The 18,630-nt window shown below is 36.2% G+C and overlaps 1 protein-coding gene across 1 annotated transcript in view; it reads right to left on the bottom strand.

Annotated features, from left to right (window-relative positions):
• Nucleotides 1–1,174: 1,174 nt before the first annotated feature.
• The window catches only part of LOC106077226 (low-density lipoprotein receptor-related protein 4-like), a 35,313-nt gene continuing 17,857 nt past the window's right edge, over nucleotides 1,175–18,630 (bottom strand). Inside the window, exons 12-20 of the mRNA XM_056040676.1 lie at nucleotides 16,346–16,455; nucleotides 13,946–14,126; nucleotides 12,052–12,233; nucleotides 5,832–5,910; nucleotides 5,579–5,745; nucleotides 3,943–4,108; nucleotides 2,983–3,110; nucleotides 1,576–1,732; nucleotides 1,175–1,377 (exon numbers count right to left, since the gene is read on the bottom strand). Of these exons, the coding sequence (XP_055896651.1) occupies nucleotides 1,272–1,377; nucleotides 1,576–1,732; nucleotides 2,983–3,110; nucleotides 3,943–4,108; nucleotides 5,579–5,745; nucleotides 5,832–5,910; nucleotides 12,052–12,233; nucleotides 13,946–14,126; nucleotides 16,346–16,455 (1,276 nt within the window). The 3' untranslated portion in view covers nucleotides 1,175–1,271. The remainder of the gene's footprint in view (nucleotides 1,378–1,575; nucleotides 1,733–2,982; nucleotides 3,111–3,942; nucleotides 4,109–5,578; nucleotides 5,746–5,831; nucleotides 5,911–12,051; nucleotides 12,234–13,945; nucleotides 14,127–16,345; nucleotides 16,456–18,630) is intronic.

Genomic DNA, 18,630 nt, shown 5'->3' with positions numbered 1-18,630 from the left:
AGGCTTTGTCCTCTTATTTGTCTTCCTTTGTAAGGCTTTGTCCTCCTATTTGTCTTCCTTTGTAAGGCTTTGTTCTCCTATTTGTCTTCCTTTGTAAGGCTTTGTCCTCCTATTTGTCTTCCTTTGTAAGGCTTTGTTCTCCTATTTGTCTTCCTTTGTAAGGCTTTGTTCTCCTATTTGTCTTCCTTTGTAAGGCTTTGTCCTCCTATTTGTCTTCCTTTGTAAGGCTTTGTCCTCCTATTTGTCTTCCTTTGTAAGACTTTGTTCTCCTATTTGTCTTCCTTTGTAAGGCTTTGTCCTCCTATTTGTCTTCCTTTGTAAGGCTTTGTCCTCCTATTTGTCTTCCTTTGTAAGGTTTTGTCCTTCCATTTGTCCTTCTTTGTAATGTTTTGTTCTCCCATTCGTCCTTTTTTGGAAGGTTTTGTCCTTCCATTTGTCCTCCTTTGTAAGGCTTTGTCCTCCCCATCTGTCTTCCTACATGCGTGCATGTGTCTGGTAACACTACATATAAAATATGAATACAATTGTGGTGTAAATTTACATTTCATTTGTACTGTCGTATTACTGTGTTCGTTAACAATTTTTCCTCCATACAAATAAAGGTAATACTATTATAGCAGAAATAAACACATTTTCATTTTCTGATACTGCCAGGGTCGAACTTCTTTACTGGCAAACATAGTTCATTGTAGTCATCTCAACAGTGCCCACTTGTACGTTTTCTGGTGATATGGCAGGTTTGAAAACCTAGTGCAATTAGAGCAGGGCCGGTCCTAGCAGTTGCGGAGCCCTATGCGATATTACACTGACTGTCCAAAAACATAGCCTCTGCTCCGGACTGACTTCGCCTCGAACTGGTCACATAGTGAGGTTACGTAAAGTGTCTTGACTCACACACACGCTCTTATATAGGGTCCCTACTGGTCTTTTAAAACCGGATAGAACGTCACTTGACCACTCACTTGATTATATTCGCCGTAACCTGCGTGCGTAATATTTACAACACAGGTCCTTGCTGAACTGGCGTGTACTGTCACTCGTTACGGTTGACCGATTGTCTAGCGCTGGCCTTTGGCGATTTGCGTAGTCTAAAAACAAACACAGCACTACCCCCATCTGTCTCACCACCAGGTTTATAACTATATAATATTCTTCAATATTTAAAGCATGCTAATTGGTTTCATCAATTTTATTTCATATAACACTTAACTAACAATATCTTTCTTGTAGTACAAGTTGCAGTATATGGATCCAGTAGGCCTTAGGTAGATTTAATTTAGAATGCTGTCAAAAGCGTAAAGTCCAGTAACTTGAGGGAAGTCAGGTGGACCAGCAGATCTGTGGTTAGTGCCGTCACGGTTCAGGCGCATGATACTCCTAGAGAGAAAGAAATGATTTCGGTTAATTAAGCTGCGTTATTTGGTTTGTCATCTGTTTAAATATTTGCGTAAATTCATATTTGTGTAAATCTATATTTGTGTAGATATATCACATTAAATTACAACGTTGCATCTCATGGCAATGTATTATGTATGCTTCGCTGTGTTTAAATTTAGTTATGAAGTGTAAGGTTACCTTTTATTCTTGTCTGAGTAAAAAATATATTTTGAAGTGATGGTCAGAGAATCAAAGTTAGAACTGTAGTCAGTAAATAAAACCCATCTATTGTTTCCATCTGTGCTCATGACTTCAATGGAGTTGGTACCGGCATCACAGAAATACACTAGCTTGGCTATATAAGCACAAACAAATTGTTAGCTTTAGTAGATTGAATCTATTCACTATATATATATATATATATATATATATATATATATATATATATATATATATATATATATATATATATATACATACATACATATATATATATTGAGGGAAGTCAGTTGGGCCAGCAGATTTGTAGTCGTCCAATTTAACGTTATACGGATGTATGCAAACGCGACATGAAGCTCTTCAAAATCGACACTGGCAACTGGGAAGAGGTGGCACTGGATAGATCCACCTGGAGAGCGAGCATAAAGGAAGGGTCACGGATTGCAGATGTCATACACAACAGAAGCAGAAAGAAGGGTGAAAATGCAACGGCGCCTGGCGATTATATATGCCCAACCTGCGACCGCAGCTGTGTATCAAGGATTGGCCTCTTTAGTCACACAAGAAGTTGCAAAGGGAAAAGATCATCTCTGGAGACGTAAAATGCCACAAAAAGATATATATATTATATATATATACAGAGAGAGATAGAGAGAGTAGATAATAATCTATCCTACCTTAACTCTATAACTACCTTTCCACACAATATTGCGCAATATTCAACTCGTGATAAGAACGCAAACAGACAGAAGCTTCCTTTCACCCGAACTGTAGAGAAGAAGGAGTCTAGCGTGCTACAATATAGGCGTTCGAGATTTGACGTGGTCATTTTAGAAGGCTGTTCCTGTAGTCCTGGAATAACACTGGGTAGCGGTTGACTCTGTACAGTGATGTAGACTAGCAGGAGGGAATCCTAGAACTAGACTCGGTTTAAGAGAGTGAGCCTAAGGCTTGACAAGCACTGTTTATGTGTGCAGTTGTTTATTTACACATTAATCAAGGTAAATAAACACTAAAACCTTTTTTCCATTCGTTTGAGTTGCCTCCCACGTAACTTCACAATGTGTACAAGGACCTAATGGACCTCATTCACCAATCTTGACTAAATATTGTTTGTTTACGATTGGTGAATGATGTCCATTGAAGCGTTTGTTGTGTGTTTTTTTCTTCAAATCAATACGAATTTCTCTACAAATGTAACATTTTCTTATTTTTTAAATGTAAATGCTAGTTTCGCGATTGTAATATCTATATTTGTTAAAGATTTACAATTATATTTCTTATAGCGATACAGGTATATGGGAACCTGCATTGAATCTACAATCTATAATTAAATAAATATTTCTTGAAATATAGTGAATTATAAATGTATGAAATAATTCGTACCTTTAGAATCAACAGCTATGCCGTTAGGTTTTCTTAAGCCAGTAGTTGCCACAAGCCGTCTGTTAGTCCCGTCGTAATTGGCTTTCTCTATCTTAGGAACTGGACCCCATTCTGTCCAAAATATTGTCCTGTTTCAAATGTTTTCAAAAATTAATTCTACATTTTGTAAAATGAGATTTACTTACAATTTTTTTGGGTGTACATGTTTTCTGTAGTCCCTTAGCTTAAGGGATTTTCTATAGTTTATACAACGCTCAAATAAACTGTCTGTCCGTCCGTCCCGTTTATGCAGCTTCCAATTATCGGATTAAATTTAAACGTTGCACAATAATTCATTCTAAATTACGAATAACAATAAAAAAAAAGAATAAACCAATTAGTTAATTAATTGTTGATATTAAATTATAGTGTTTGATAAAGAAATAATGGGAATAAATGCTACATAATAAGAGATGTGGAATTATATACGGCTTTATTCCCATTATTACGTTTTGTCACGTGAGTTATGTACCTTTACATCCTCGGATCAAGTTGAAATTTTATATAATACACGAATCAGTCAGACAAAATGGAGCCGATTAGTTAAATAATTAGTAGTAATTATTTAATTTTGTTTTACAAAGCAGAAAGGGAGCTAAACTTTGGCATCTTGAGATAAATGGCAGTAATTAGGCTAGCTTATTTTTCCCTTTGTTTTTTTTTTTGTTTTTTAAAGTGTTGTTTTTCTTGTGCCTGTTATAGGTTTTAGGTTATGGAAGTTACTATAATATTTTAGGTCTCTAGAAATCACTATGTAGGCTTATGAATTGTGTTTTTAAAGAATTATTCAGTCACTTGTTTCTTTGCAGTATATTATGATTTGAATTTAAAACATTTTTATTCGTTGTGCATGTACATCTAAACTATAAGTATTTAAAATATTTTTTTTTGTGTGTGAATAAGATAGAGAATTAAACTGACCTATCGAGCTTGTCAACGGCCATATATCTTGGTTCGTCTAGGCCAGAGAGGACAACCCTCGAACTATTGTCACTCATTGAAAGCGCGCCAATTAGTTTCTTCTTGACATCGGTGTAAAATATTGCGTGCAGGTTGGTGTCGATAGCCAGACTGTTGATGTCACTTCCTGAAAGTCAAACACATATATTTTGTTTTGTTATAATACTTGTACAAGTCACAAAAGAAAAAGATAATTAGAATAATTGAGACAATTATCCTGTGTTTATCTAATCGTGCCAAGTCATTGGTTTCTCTGGCTGATTCAGGGGGACCCGCTCCACGCTCTAATGGCACCAGTGAATAAGGAGCACCTGTACAAATGTGTTCGTTAGAATTAGGAGAGTACGTACTTTAAATATCTCAATATAGTTTACTTACTACTTACACAGGAAAAATACTGAATGTCAAATGGCAAGACAAAAAAATACAAGATTCTGAAGTCTTTCGAAGAGCGGGTCTGGAAAGCATCCACACAACCCTGATGCAGTCCCAGCTGCGATGGGCAGGACACGTCTGCAGAATGGAAGACCGCCGCATCCCTAAACGACTCTTGTGTGGTCAATTAAGGGAAAGAAGGCGCTCACAATGTGGACAGAGAAAACGCTTTAGGGACACCCACAAAACCCCAGTGCAAAGCGCTCAGCCCCCTGGAGGACAAAAGTGGTCATCACGCACCACGATGGACAAACTCTACGTGTTATTTCAACGTTAGCTCTTTACCTGAGATTGTGCTTGTTATTTCAACGTTAGCTCTTTACCTGAAATTGTGCTTGTTATTTCAACGTAAGCTCTTTACCTGAGATTGTGCTTGTTATTTCAACGTAAGCTCTTTACCTGAGATTGTGCTTGTTATTTCAATGTAAGCTCTTTACCTGAGGTTGTGCTTGTCATTTCAACGTAAGCTCTTTACCCGAGATTGTGCTTGTTATTTCAACATAAGCTCTTTACCTGAGATTGTGCTTGTTATTTCAATGTAAGCTCTTTACCTGAGATTGTGCTTGTTATTTCAAATTAAGCTCTTTACCTGAGATTGTGCTTGTTATTTCAACGTAAGCTCTTTGCATGAAATTGTGCTTGTTATTTCAATGTAAGCTCTTTACCTGATATTGTGCTTGTTATTTCAATGTAAGCTCTTTGCATGATATTGTGCTTGTTATTTCAACGTAAGCTCTTTAAGTGAGATTGTGCTTGTTATTTCAACGTAAGCTCTTTAAGTGAGATTGTGCTTGTTATTTCAACGTAAGCTCTTTACCTGAGATTGTGCTTGTTATTTCAACGTATGCTCTTTATCTGAGATTGTGCTTGTTATCTCAACGTAAGCTCTTTACCTGAGATTGTGCTTGTTATTTCAACATAAGCTCTTTACCTGAGATTGTGCTTGTTATTTCAACGTAAAGCTCTTTACCTGAGATTGTGCTTGTTATCTCAACGTAAGCTCTTTACCTGAGATTGTGCTTGTTATTTCAAATTAAGCTCTTTACCTGAGATTGTGCTTGTTATTTCAACGTAAAGCTCTTTACCTGAGATTGTGCTTGTTATTTCAACATAAGCTCTTTACCTGAGATTGTGCTTGTTATTTCAACGTAAAGCTCTTTACCTGAGATTGTGCTTGAAATAGCCACACTACTTCCTCTTGTTATTAAGTCATTTGACTTGATGACTGAAGTATTGGTGACTTTATTCACCACGTTGTAATAAATGAACTGGTTCAAGGGGTCATACACAACAGACGTCATTGTATCAGCAATATTTTTTCTAGTGTAACTTAAAAAGACAAAAAAGAAAAACTTGTTATGATTTGGAAAGTTCTTTCTCATATGCCTTTTTTGTAAAAAATATATTCTACATACCTGTTTGTATTTAAATCCATGCGAATAAAATCTCTAGTAGAAGAATTGAAAAATATTAAAAAGTTGTCCAATTTGAAAGCTGGAAAAAAAAAAAAGATGCGGTCAGTGAGCCAGTAATGAATACACAGTAGCAGCTTTTGATTCGGTATTTACTGTTGAATTCGATCAGCACGCACTGCCTATTCAACAATTTGTGAAATACTGTGTGTGTGTGTGTATGTATGTTTGAGTTCTTGGCTATCTGTCTGTCCGTCTGTCTGTCGGCTTTAATTATACTGGGCTTAAAAAAACAATAGTGCATACTTTTTGAAAATTGTAGGTAGTTCATACATTTATGTTTTTTTAAATTTTGTGTGATCTGTCTGTCCATTCGTTCGTCCCCTTAAGATCTCGTAAATTAGAAAAGATATTAAAAATCCGCCATTTAAACCTTTCAAGGTTCTGATGCAACGGTTATTTTTTTCTTTTCTGAAAGTGAAAAATTTAATTTTTAAGATTAACTAAAAACGGTCCACTTTTTTTGGTAATAATAATAATAATAATAATAATCTTTATTATCCGTAAGGAAATTTGTCTTACAATTTGTGCATTACACCAAACAAAAAACATTATAACTATAAGAAACCAAAGTGTACATTCACACCAGACTCACTCATAATTTACATGTGACAAAGTTTATACCAGATTGTTCTTATTTAATGATTTGATTGCCAGGGGAACAAAAGAGTGTTTGTGTCTGTTTGTCTTTGCTATCGGTGTCTTGTATCTCTTTTGTGATGGTAAAATCACAAAGTCCTGACACAAAGGGTGATTCTTTATTTCGAGGATCTTGTTAGCTTTTTTATAGATGTTTGTCTCAAACAACTGCCCAAATGGGGTTTGTTTTTTGCCAATGATTTTACCAGCAGCATTTAGGATTCTATTAAGTTTATTTTTATTTTTAATGCTCAGATTGCCATACCAGGCAGTGATATTGAAACTTAAAATATTGCAGATGTGAGCGTGATAAAACATAGCCAAGGCCTTTTCGCTAACATTAAACGAAGACAGTTTTCTTAGTAGTCGTAATCTTTGCTGCCCTTTTTTGCTGATATAATCAGTATTTGCAGTAAAATTTAGTTTATTGTCTAGGATAGTACCAAGGTATTTAAAGGTTTGCACAATTTCAATAGTCTCTCCAGCTACAGAAACAATATCATTTCCCTTCTTGTCCCTACGAAAATCGATTATCATTTCTTTGGTTTTTTTTACATTTAATAATAAAAAATTATCTTTACAGTATTCCTCAATGTGTTCTAGTTCTTTGAAATACTCATTTACGTCTGAGCTCTCTGAGAGCAGGGCAAGAAGAGCCGCATCATCAGCGAATTTTGTGAAGGAGCAACAATAACTATCGGATTGAAAATCATTGGTGTACAAAATGAACCACAATGGCGATGTTACAGCCCCCTGGGGCGCCCCTGTGTTAACTATGCGTTCATTAGATATAACATTGTTTACCCTAACCCTCTGAGCTCTCTGGGTCAAAAATTCATTAGCCCATAGTATTATGTATGGACTAATCTGCAACGCTTTCATCTTTTCAATGAGTAAATGAAGTTGTATAGTGTTAAAAGCTGATGAGAAATCCATAAAGAGCAATCTTACATAAGTGTTCGGTAAGTCCAGATGTTTGTAGACACAGTTTAAAATATTTAGGATGGCATCGTCTACACCTTTACCCTTTTGGTAAGCAAATTGTAAAGGGTCTAACTTATTACAAAGATCATTCAGAAGAAACATTTTAACCAATTTTTCTAAACATTTAGACACAATGGAAGTAAGTGAAACAGGTCTATAGTCATTCATTTCCTTTGGTTTGGAAACCTTTGGCACAGGTACAATTATAGATGACTTCCACACAGGTGGTATCTCATGGTTTAGTAATGAAGTAGAAAAAATATCTTGGAAAGGTTCAGCTAGTTGTTCAGCACATTCTTTTAAGATTCGCCCTTTTATTCCATCAGGCCCACCAGCTTTCATTGGGTTGACGTTTTTGAAAATGTTACAAACTTGCTCTTTAGTAATCGCTAATTCTAAGCAGTTGTTAACATTGACATCCTCAAGGGCTTTGAGTCTTAGATAATTAAAATCTTTCGTGTCGAAGCGACAATAGAAATCATTTAACTCGTTGGCCAATGTTTTTTCGTCTCTTGTAGCAAGATTATTTTTAAATTTGACTTGTGCTCCTGCCATTTTGTTCATGATGCCCCACGTCTGTCTCATGTCACTTGTATTAATTGAGTCTTCCAGCTTGGTGCGGTAGTTTCTCCTCCCTTCCTCAAGAACGACGTTGAGATTTCGTTGAGCAATTTTCCTTGTCTGTCCATCGCCACTCATAAATGCTCTTTTCTTTTTGATTATTTCCCGTTTTATTTTTGCAGTGACCCATGGTTTATTGTTGGGGTATATCTTGATGCTCTTAGTACTGACACACATGTTTTCACAGAATTTGATGTAATTTGTCACTGCGTCGACCCATTCTTCCAGATTTGAAGTGGTCTCTTTGAACAAATTCCAGTCAGTGCAGTCTAGACATCCCTGTAGTTTGAGAATATTGTCTTGTGTCCATTCTTGTACGTTTTTTTGAATGATTTTTCCTTCTTTAAGTTTTGTACGGTAAGTAGGCAGCAGTTGTATTGTTTTGTGGTCCGATGATCCTAGTGGTGGCTTTTCACGAGATGTGAATGCTCCTTTGATGTTACAATAACATAAGTCCAGAGTTCTGTTTTCTCTTGTCGGACATGAAATGTGTTGATAGAAGGTGGGTAGGTCAACCTTCAAGGTGCATTTATTAAAATCACCCAGTATAACTACTGGTGCGTCCGGTGACCTTGTCTGAAACTCATGCACTACGTCAGCGATTATTGCAGCTGCAACTTCCGTTTTGGCTGTAGGCGGAACATAAACCAGGACAATGTAAATAACCCCAAAGTCTCGTGGCAAATAAAAAGGTCTCAATGAAAGCGCCAGTAGTTCTAGATCCGGACAGCACATTCTCTTTTTAACCGTGTAGTTGGTACAGTATTTGAGGTTGATGTACACACAAAGCCCTCCACCTTTCTTCTTCTTAGACTCAGCCGTTCTGTCAGATCTCACGCAAGAGAAACCATCAATAGCAATCAGATTGTCGTTGTCATCCTCCTCTAACCATGTCTCAGTAAAAGCCAATAGACAACTTTCCCTAAATACGTGGTCGTAGCGTACATGGGCACATACCTCATCCACTTTATTTCTTATTGAGCGGACGTTAGCTAGAATAATCGTAGGAAGTGGTGGGCGAAACCCTCTTCTTCTCAGTCTTTGCCGTAGTCCTCCTTTTTTCCCTCTTTTCCTTGTAAGGGAGATGACTATTTACCATATTTTAACACAATTATACAAACGGTTTAAGATTTTTGTCAAAACTTTTTTTTCTAAAATGTTTTACTAAATTAAGTAATTTCTTTAAAAACATGTACTAACAACATGTACAAAAAGGTTTTCCTTTTTTTAATGAGAAAAAGTTTATTTAGTATGCATGTATAATTTTGTATGTGAAATCTAATTTAAAACAACAATAAAATAATAAGTAGTGTTTCTGACTTTACATTTGGCACGCGCCGTGAGTCAAGGCCATAGAAACAGACGACCTTCTTTGTTACGAGACTGAATACTAAATATAGAACGGAACTAGAATAGCGATAAAGTTACGCGAGAGACCTTGAGTTAGGAGGGCACACTGTGGATGGCTGCCTGGTCTTGCGGTTTGCGCGCTGGACTGTCGTTTGGATTTATCGATGGTCCCGGGTTCAAACCCTGCCCGCTCCCATCCCCCGTCGTCCTGCGGGAGGTTTGGACTAGGAAGTAAACTATCTTCAACTCTGAAGGAACATCCGAAACATGTAAAACATTTTACAAACAAAAACATTTTACAAACACTAGATATGTAACCCAGACAGCCTCTTCCCTCACGAATCCAGAAAAAAAAGATTGTACTGGTGTATAATCTGGCCCATCTGGCATAAAAAGTTGCACTATTTGAAAAGAATTTCGGAAACCGTGACGGGGAGTTGAATTAACAAAAACATTATTATAACCCGAAGGAAACAATTCATGGCCTCTTTATCAGGCTATCAAGTTAGTATTAGTTAATGCATTGTGTGCATTATGTCTTCATGTCTAGTGGAAGTTCGTGGCCTCTTTATCAGGCTATCAAGTTAGTATTAGTTAATGCATTGTGTGCATTATGTCTTCATGTCTAGTGGAAGTTCGTGGCCTCTTTATCAGGCTATCAAGTTAGTATTAGTTAATGCATTGTGTGCATTATGTCTTCATGTCTAGTGGAAGTTCGTGGCCTCTTTATCAGGCTATCAAGTTAGTATTAGTTAATGCATTGTGTGCATTATGTCTTCATGTCTAGTGGAAGTTCGTGGCCTCTTTATCAGGCTATCAAGTTAGTATTAGTTAATGCATTGTGTGCATTATGTCTTCATGTCTAGTGGAAGTTCGTGGCCTCTTTATCAGGCTATCAAGTTAGTATTAGTTAATGCATTGTGTGCATTATGTCTTCATGTCTAGTGGAAGCTCGTGGCCTCTTTATCAGGCTATCAAGTTAGTATTAGTTAATGCATTGTGTGCATTATGTCTTCATGTCTAGTGGAAGCTCGTGGCCTCTTTATCAGGCTATCAAGTTAGTATTAGTTAATGCATTGTGTGCATTATGTCTTCATGTCTAGTGGAAGCTCGTGGCCTCTTTATCAGGCTATCAAGTTAGTATTAGTTAATGTGTATGATGTATTCATGTCTAGTTGAAGTAAAAAATATCTTATTTAAAAAAATATTTTGATTCCTAAAAAGACTTTAAATCTAGGATTTCAGAAGCAATTAAAAAAAAAAACATAGCTTATCTAAGGGGAAAAATAAGCGAAATCACTTCCATGTATCCCAGTATTGCAGTAATTAGCTCCTTTTTTGTCTATACAAAACAAAATTAATTAATTACCACTAACTAATTGATAAACTAATTTGTTAATTTTTTATTTATTCATGTAGGTATCGACTATGAATAATTATGCGATTTCCCTCTTGATCCGAGAACGCAAAGTGGGAGAAAAGACATGTATAACATATAGAAAGTGGAATAACTTCTCTTTTGTAGCTATATCTCTCATAAACTAACATTTATTTCCATTTTTCGATACCAAACAATATAATTAATTACCAATAAAATTATTAACTTATTGTTTTTTTGTTTCATACTTGTTTTGTTACGTACAACAAAAAATTGTGTAAAGGTTTAACTTGATCTAGGAAAGTCGTGTACAGCATTGTACCACACAGACAGAACAGGTGATGTGTACAAATGTGGATTTTTAATTTAAACTAAAACCAAGCACGATAGGAAGGAAGTAATATTTATTCCTACAAATTCATGTCAATGACAACCTATCTTGTTCATTGGCCTACCTAAATGCTGCGGACTGGAGCACACTACAGTTGCCTTATATTTATTCCTACAAATTCATGACAATGATAACCTATCTTGTTCATTGGCCTACCTAAATGCTGCGGACTGGAGCACACTACAGTTGCCTTATATTTATTCCTACACATTCATGACAATGACAACCTATCTTGTTCATTGGCCTACCTAAATGCTGCGGACTGGAGCACACTACAGTTGCCTTATATTTATTCCTACACATTCATGACAATGATAACCTATCTCGTTCATTGGCCTACCTAAATGCTGCGGACTGGAGCACACTACAGTTGCCTTATATTTATTCCTACACATTCATGACAATGACAACCTATCTTGTTCATTGGCCTACCTAAATGCTGCGGACTGGAGCACACTACAGTTGCCTTATATTTATTCCTACACATTCATGACAATGACAACCTATCTTGTTCATTGGCCTACCTAAATGCTGCGGACTGGAGCACACTACAGTTGCCTTATATTTATTCCTACAAATTCATGACAATGATAACCTATCTCGTTCATTGGCCTACCTAAATGCTGCGGACTGGAGCACACTACAGTTGCCTTATATTTATTCCTACACATTCATGACAATGACAACCTATCTCGTTCATTGGCCTACCTAAATGCTACGGACTGGAGCACACTACAGTTGCCTTATATTTATTCCTACACATTCATGACAATGATAACCTATCTCGTTCATTGCCCTACCTAAATGCTGCGGACTGGAGCACACTACAGTTGCCTTGTTTGTACAGTTTAAGAGATTCCATTTGCCTTCTTCTGGTGCCCCACATTCTGCAAGATGTTTCTCAGAGCCCAAACAGTTGGTGATGTTTAAAGGAGTTACACGATTTGTTACTTGAACACCTAAATCTCTCTGAGCTTCTTGTCTGTACGGAAATAAAGATGTTTACAATTTGCGTTAATAGCAAGACTACAAAGCGAGTTTATAATGTCACACAAACTCAGGTAGGGGCCCTAAACGACTTTTTTAATGGACAAGGAATTTTCAAGCTTTTGTTTTTTATTGTCTACACTACAATAATACGATTTAAAAAAACAAACATTTGGCGTTGTTTATCACATAAAAAAGAAACCCATTATCGAAAATGAGACTTTTTCCAAGAAGAAAATGAAATACAATTAAAACTGTCTAAAAAATTAGAAAATAAATATTCCGCATTCATTTAAGAGTTTAATAAATTAATGTTCACGAATAATATACACATTGTCTATAGTCTAGATTCTAGATCTAAAGGCTTATCATTAGAATATTATGAAGTGTAGCAGGATTCGTTCTCTCTCAAAAACAAATGTAGACATTGCCCCGAACATTGCAAGATCTAAAATAAAATTAAAAGTTTTTGCACTCTAAAAAGTACGGACAAATAAAGACACAAAAACTAAAAATTACTTTTCCCCTTAAAGGGGTTTCTACGACGTTCCTAAGTCAGCACAATTCCTTTGCTTCATAACCCGCATGTCCTAAGTGCAATGTATAGAGACTAATAGACCGTGGATCTAGATCTACATATTTTTTTATCACTGTTATTTCATTAGTTTATGAATAAATACAATTTTTTTTCTTTTAGAAAATAAAAATAAAATGCGCTAATAGTACATTTAAAAAATTATTCTAATGTGCATACATACGATAAAAATACGAAAGTAACACTAACAGACCAGATAAAAGATGTGCATACATACGATAAAAATACGAAAGTAACAATAACAGACCAGATAAAGATGTGCATACATACGATAAAAATACGAAAGTAACACTAACAGACCAGATAAAAGATGTGCATATATACGATAAAAATACGAAAGTAACACTAACAGACCAGATAAAGCCGTAAAAGAAATGTTACATCTAAACAGCCCCACACATGTTAAAATCTAACATAACATATAAAACCTAAATCGCCTGTTCATAGCATATCTCTTGAACCCTCCTATGTATTTAGAAACCCTATCAGTCCTGTAAAGTATTAACATACATATTTAATTGTAACATGACTTTTATACTTGTACAAACATGTTAAGCACTAACAATTCTGTAAATATCGAACATATCTGTAAAACGCTAGCATACATCTGTCTAATTCTGTTAACACCAGTTTGTGAGTCTTGGACGCTGTCTGCAGAGCTAGAGAGGAGGATCGTAGCAATGGAATTGAGATGCTACAGAAGGATCATAGGTATTAATTCAAAGACCGCATCATAAACCAAGAGATTAGAGACAGGGTTACTGCAGCGATCGGACCCCATGATGACCTGCTAACTATTGTAAAAAAAAATCAAGCTTAAAATCTATGGCCATATTACAAGATCTTCAGGGCTCCCAACGACCTTCCTTCAGGGAACAGTACCAGGAAAAAGAAGAAGAGGCAGACAGAGAAAGCGATTGGAGGACAACATAAAAGAATGGACGGGCCTGCCATTGAAAGAGGTTCTAAACAACGCAAAAGACAGGGAGGAATGGAGAAAGACGGTCGACAAGTTTTCCTTGATGCCCCAACGGTCCAACAGACTAAGGGATAGGTAAAGGTAAAGGTAAAAACCCCAGTTTACTTCTGACATACCTGTTACCATATCCTACCTTTGAAAGCCCAGCATGGAGCAGACTACCTGTGCTTCTCTGTTGTCCCAGGTGGTATCGTCACACACGTCTCTCCATTGGCCATGAACAAAAACACTTACACTACCCGAGGCAGAGTCTGTGCGTCCATCTAAGCGTACGAATGTTTCGGAGGAATTCCTATGCACACCTGTTGTATAACCTGAAATAAAATGACTAAAAGAGTCAATATATTAAGTATGCAGCCGGTTTCATTTCCCTAAAATTAAAATAGTAGGTGCATGTAGACTATGACACTACAGTAAGTAAACCAAAAGATAAAAGCTAGTCACATGTAAGGGTATAGTGTCACGCTTGACAGCACACAATAACGACTGTAGTGGTATTAATAGGTCACATTGAGGTGCGGGGTTAAATGAAGCAGATTTCATTATACGACTTGATTTACAAAAACATGAAATATGGTCAAGATAAACGCCTGTAGAATCTACCGACAAGTGACGCAATGGACCCAGAAAGATCCTTGAATGGCACTATTGAAGGAGTGTAGAGCCATATATAGTCTATGGTAGAGCTTATTAATCTGGTCAGTCGCTATCAGAATGAAGCGTCCTTGGCATTGTTCAGTTTATCTCCAATATGTATATATATATATATATATATATATATATATATATATATATATATATATATATATATATATATATATATATATATATATATATATATATATATATATATATATATATATTTAGTTGTGGAAACAGTTTATTTATCATTTTTCTCTTTGTTGTTTTTTTTTCAAACTCTCTCTTCTCCTCCTTACGTTTTTCTTTAGGTTCCATTATACCGCTACCACATTTCTACATATCGTTAAGTCTTCCCAATGTCTATGGCTGAATTTTATTGCTTAAAGAAGGTATAGAAATAAAAAAAAGTAACTAAAGAGCCGATTATTTGGTTCAGTGTGAAATTTTTCGAATGCCAAGTCAAATGACAGTTACTGCTACTCATATGTCAAAGCTAGCGTAAGCACCGGCTACGCCCGTCGATATTTTCATAAGCTTTAAATTGTTTATAATGGCTGAAACATCCCCTTTTTTAATTTTATTAAACGGACCACATTTTAATGATCTAATTAGTGTATCTGTTACAATGAAATTTCACGGTCCACTCGCTCTTTACTTTTCTCTCTCTCTCTCTTTCTCTCTCTCTCTCTTTCTCTCTCTCTCTCTCTCTCTAGCTCTTTGGAAACCCCCCCCCCTCAGTTTTGTTTTACCTGCGCATCGTAATTTCTCCTACATAGCCTTTTGACTTGATTAGGAATGACCCACTTCATAATGCACCCCCCGACACCTACACGCTCTCATATTTTGGGCACGTTAATTTTAGTAGCACTTTTATTTATCCGTTCTCCCCCCCCCCCACAGCCCCCCCCCCCACCCTGTCAACAACAAAATGTGGGTCCTTCGTACTCATGCCCCTTTTTCCTTTCCACATTTCTCTTGGCATTTTGTTCTCTAAATAAAAGGAAATATCAATTTAAGTTTTATTCATTGTCATCGTTTAGTTGACCACTTTTGAATGCAGAGAAATGACAATGGATCTTGATCAGCGGTTCTCAACCTTTTAAGCTCGGCGACCCCTTTTTACAATCCCCCCCCACTCTGCCGCGACCCCCATCCCCGCTCACACACATACAGCAATAGAAGAATATACTTTTTTCGATGGTCTTTGGCGACCTCTGGCAAATCGTCAATCGACCTCCAAGGGGGTCGCGAAGCACAGGTTGAGAACCCCTGATCAAGATTTATCTTTTCAATGCTATTACTATTAGGATTCAATTGTTGTGACTGTGTTACTAAGTACTCTTTGCTGTATATCCCACGTAGTCGATAAATAGGATAAAACTCTATACCTATCTAATTAATGATGTTAAATTGGTTTTGTCTAAAAGGAATTGGAAACGACGTAATGCATATTTAAAATAAGTAGAGTTAAAGGAAAAAGAAAACAAAATGCTTAAAAAAAAACAAATTTGTGTGATTTTAAGATGCTTTTTATATAGACTGCGGCCTTTTTGGGAAATACCGAAAATAAAATACAAAGGTTTGATAGAAAGTTTGCGGTTTTTCGCAAATGACGGTCCCAAGGTTGCGATTTGGTCAAAAACCGTTCTTAGTGAGTATCTTGAAGGTAGAAGAAACCTGTGTAAGAAATTTTATGTGGATACGTGCGACAGTTTAAGAGATCTCGTGATCAATGAGTGGTATGTCAGTGAGTCTTAATTTACAAATATAAAATAGATTTGCAAGTATCCTAAGAATAATTATTTATTGTTTCAATATTGTTTTCGTTTTAAAAACATTCAAAATATTTTAAGGTTTTCGATGTCATAATATCAAAAATGTAAAACCTCACCTCTATAATCTGTGCCATATTTGTTAAATTTGATTTGGGACAAAAGACTAAAATCTTGGGGTCCGATAGGGGAAACTCCGGTTCCGTCTTTTTTAACTTTGTACGCTCCGCTGAAGAAAACAAAAATGTCCTTAAACATAATATAAATAACATACACAACATACACATAGCAGACACATAAAGTAAGCTCCACTGTATTGACACAACAGGTTGTTACAATTGAGCTAAGTATATATCGTTTCTTGTTCTGTTGGAGATTGTTACAATTGAGGTAAGTATATACTGTTTCTTGTTCTGTTGGAGGTTGTTACAATTGAGCTGAGTATGTATCGTTTCTTGTTCTGTTGGAGGTTGTTACAATTGAGCTAAGTATATATCGTTTCTTGTTCTGTTGGAGATTGTTACAATTGAGCTAAGTATATACTGTTTCTTGTTCTGTTGGAGGTTGTTACAATTGAGCTGAGTATGTATCGTTTCTTATTCTGTTGGAGGTTGTTACAATTGAGCTGAGTATATATCGTTTCTTGTTCTGTTGGAGGTTGTTACAATTGAGCTGAGTATATATCGTTTCTTGTTCTGTTGGAGGTTGTTACAATTGAGCTGAGTATATATCGTTTCTTGTTCTGTTGGAGGTTGTTACAATTGAGCTGAGTATATATCGTTTCTTGTTCTGTTGGAGGTTGTTACAATTGAGCTGAGTATATATCGTTTCTTGTTCTGTTGGAGGTTGTTACACTTGAGCTGAGTATATATCGTTTCTTGTTCTGTTGGAGGTTGTTACACTTGAGCTGAGTATATATCGTTTCTTGTTCTGTTGGAGGTTGTTACACTTGAGCTGAGTATATATCGTTTCTTGTTCTGTTGGAGGTTGTTACAATTGAGCTGAGTATATATCGTTTCTTGTTCTGTTGGAGGTTGTTACAACTGAGCTTGCATATAACATCTACAATACATTCAACTATATCTACCAACATCATCTCAACACCACATACAAAGTCGACACATGATAAAAACAAAAAGAAAATAGCCTAGATTCAGGGCATACTCTAACTCTAAAGCCTAAAGCCCACCCCATGATAACCCTGGAGATTTTATTTTCGTTATAATAATTTCCGAAACATTTATTTGAATAAAGAACTTATTATGTATTGTTAGTTGTTACTGATAGGAAACAATATTGTCCCAGATAAAATAGTGAACTGATAGTACTTGATTGTAATTTGTAACTTTGGTGAATTTAGTGAATACAGAGTGGGAAATTGTAAATAGTGAACATATAGTAACAGTTGGTCAGTTGGAAGTGACCAACTGTTATACATTGTTGGACACTTAGTTTAGTTTAAGAACGCACTATTCTAGACTGACTTTGAACGCGACATTTTATCTTATCTATCTTATATAATACAGACGTGACTTCAAAAAAAGAAGATGATTACGTCCTACGCGTCATGCGTTTAGTGACGACATAGGCACTGAGTTAGAGATTAGTATTGTAGACTTTTAGGACAGTTACTGCTAGGCTCTTGAAGGTATGACTGTGGCCCATTCTGTGTTAAAGTTTGTTATTCTATTTTCATCTCGAGTAAACTTAGTTACTGTGCATTGATCCTGTTGGTTCTTCATGTTTGTGACTTGATGTTTGTAAAATGTTTTGTTTGTTTGTAAAATGTTTGACATGTTTCGGATGTTCCTTCAAAGTTGAAGATAATTACTTCCTGGTCCAAACCTCCCGCAGGACGACGAGGGATAGGAGCTGGCAGGGTTTGAACACTGGACCATCGATAAATTTGAACGACAGTCCAGCGCGCAGACCGCACGACCAGACAGCCATCCAATGTGTGATGTGTGTTTAAGTTACGCAACTCGCAATTGTAATTCACCTTACAAGATACCCAAGCATCTAGGATTATCAAGATACTGTAGAAATAGGCCTACATCAAGTACAACTTATACATACATCCGTTACAATCTATACATATTATCATATATATATATACTAGCTGGAATGACTCGCGGCCTGCGGGCCTAAGTTTGGGTATTAGAGAGGATTGGATTTAGACCTATGTCAAACATGGCGTATGAGCTGAATTAGTCCCCTTTAAAGGTCGTGGTTTGAGTCTAAGTGAACACAACATGAAAAATAGAACTAGACCATAGAAACAATAGATAACAAAAGATATCAAGAAACACATTAGCTTCATAACAGCTGTCTTCATATACTATAGAATAGAGTTGGCCAAGACATATTATTAGCCACACATTTCATAGCTTATTCATGAAAACAG

Source organism: Biomphalaria glabrata, chromosome 9 (genome assembly GCF_947242115.1).
Source record: "Biomphalaria glabrata chromosome 9, xgBioGlab47.1, whole genome shotgun sequence".
In the NCBI taxonomy this organism is placed as follows: domain Eukaryota; kingdom Metazoa; phylum Mollusca; class Gastropoda; family Planorbidae; genus Biomphalaria; species Biomphalaria glabrata.
This window is presented reverse-complemented; position numbering and strand designations above follow the sequence as displayed.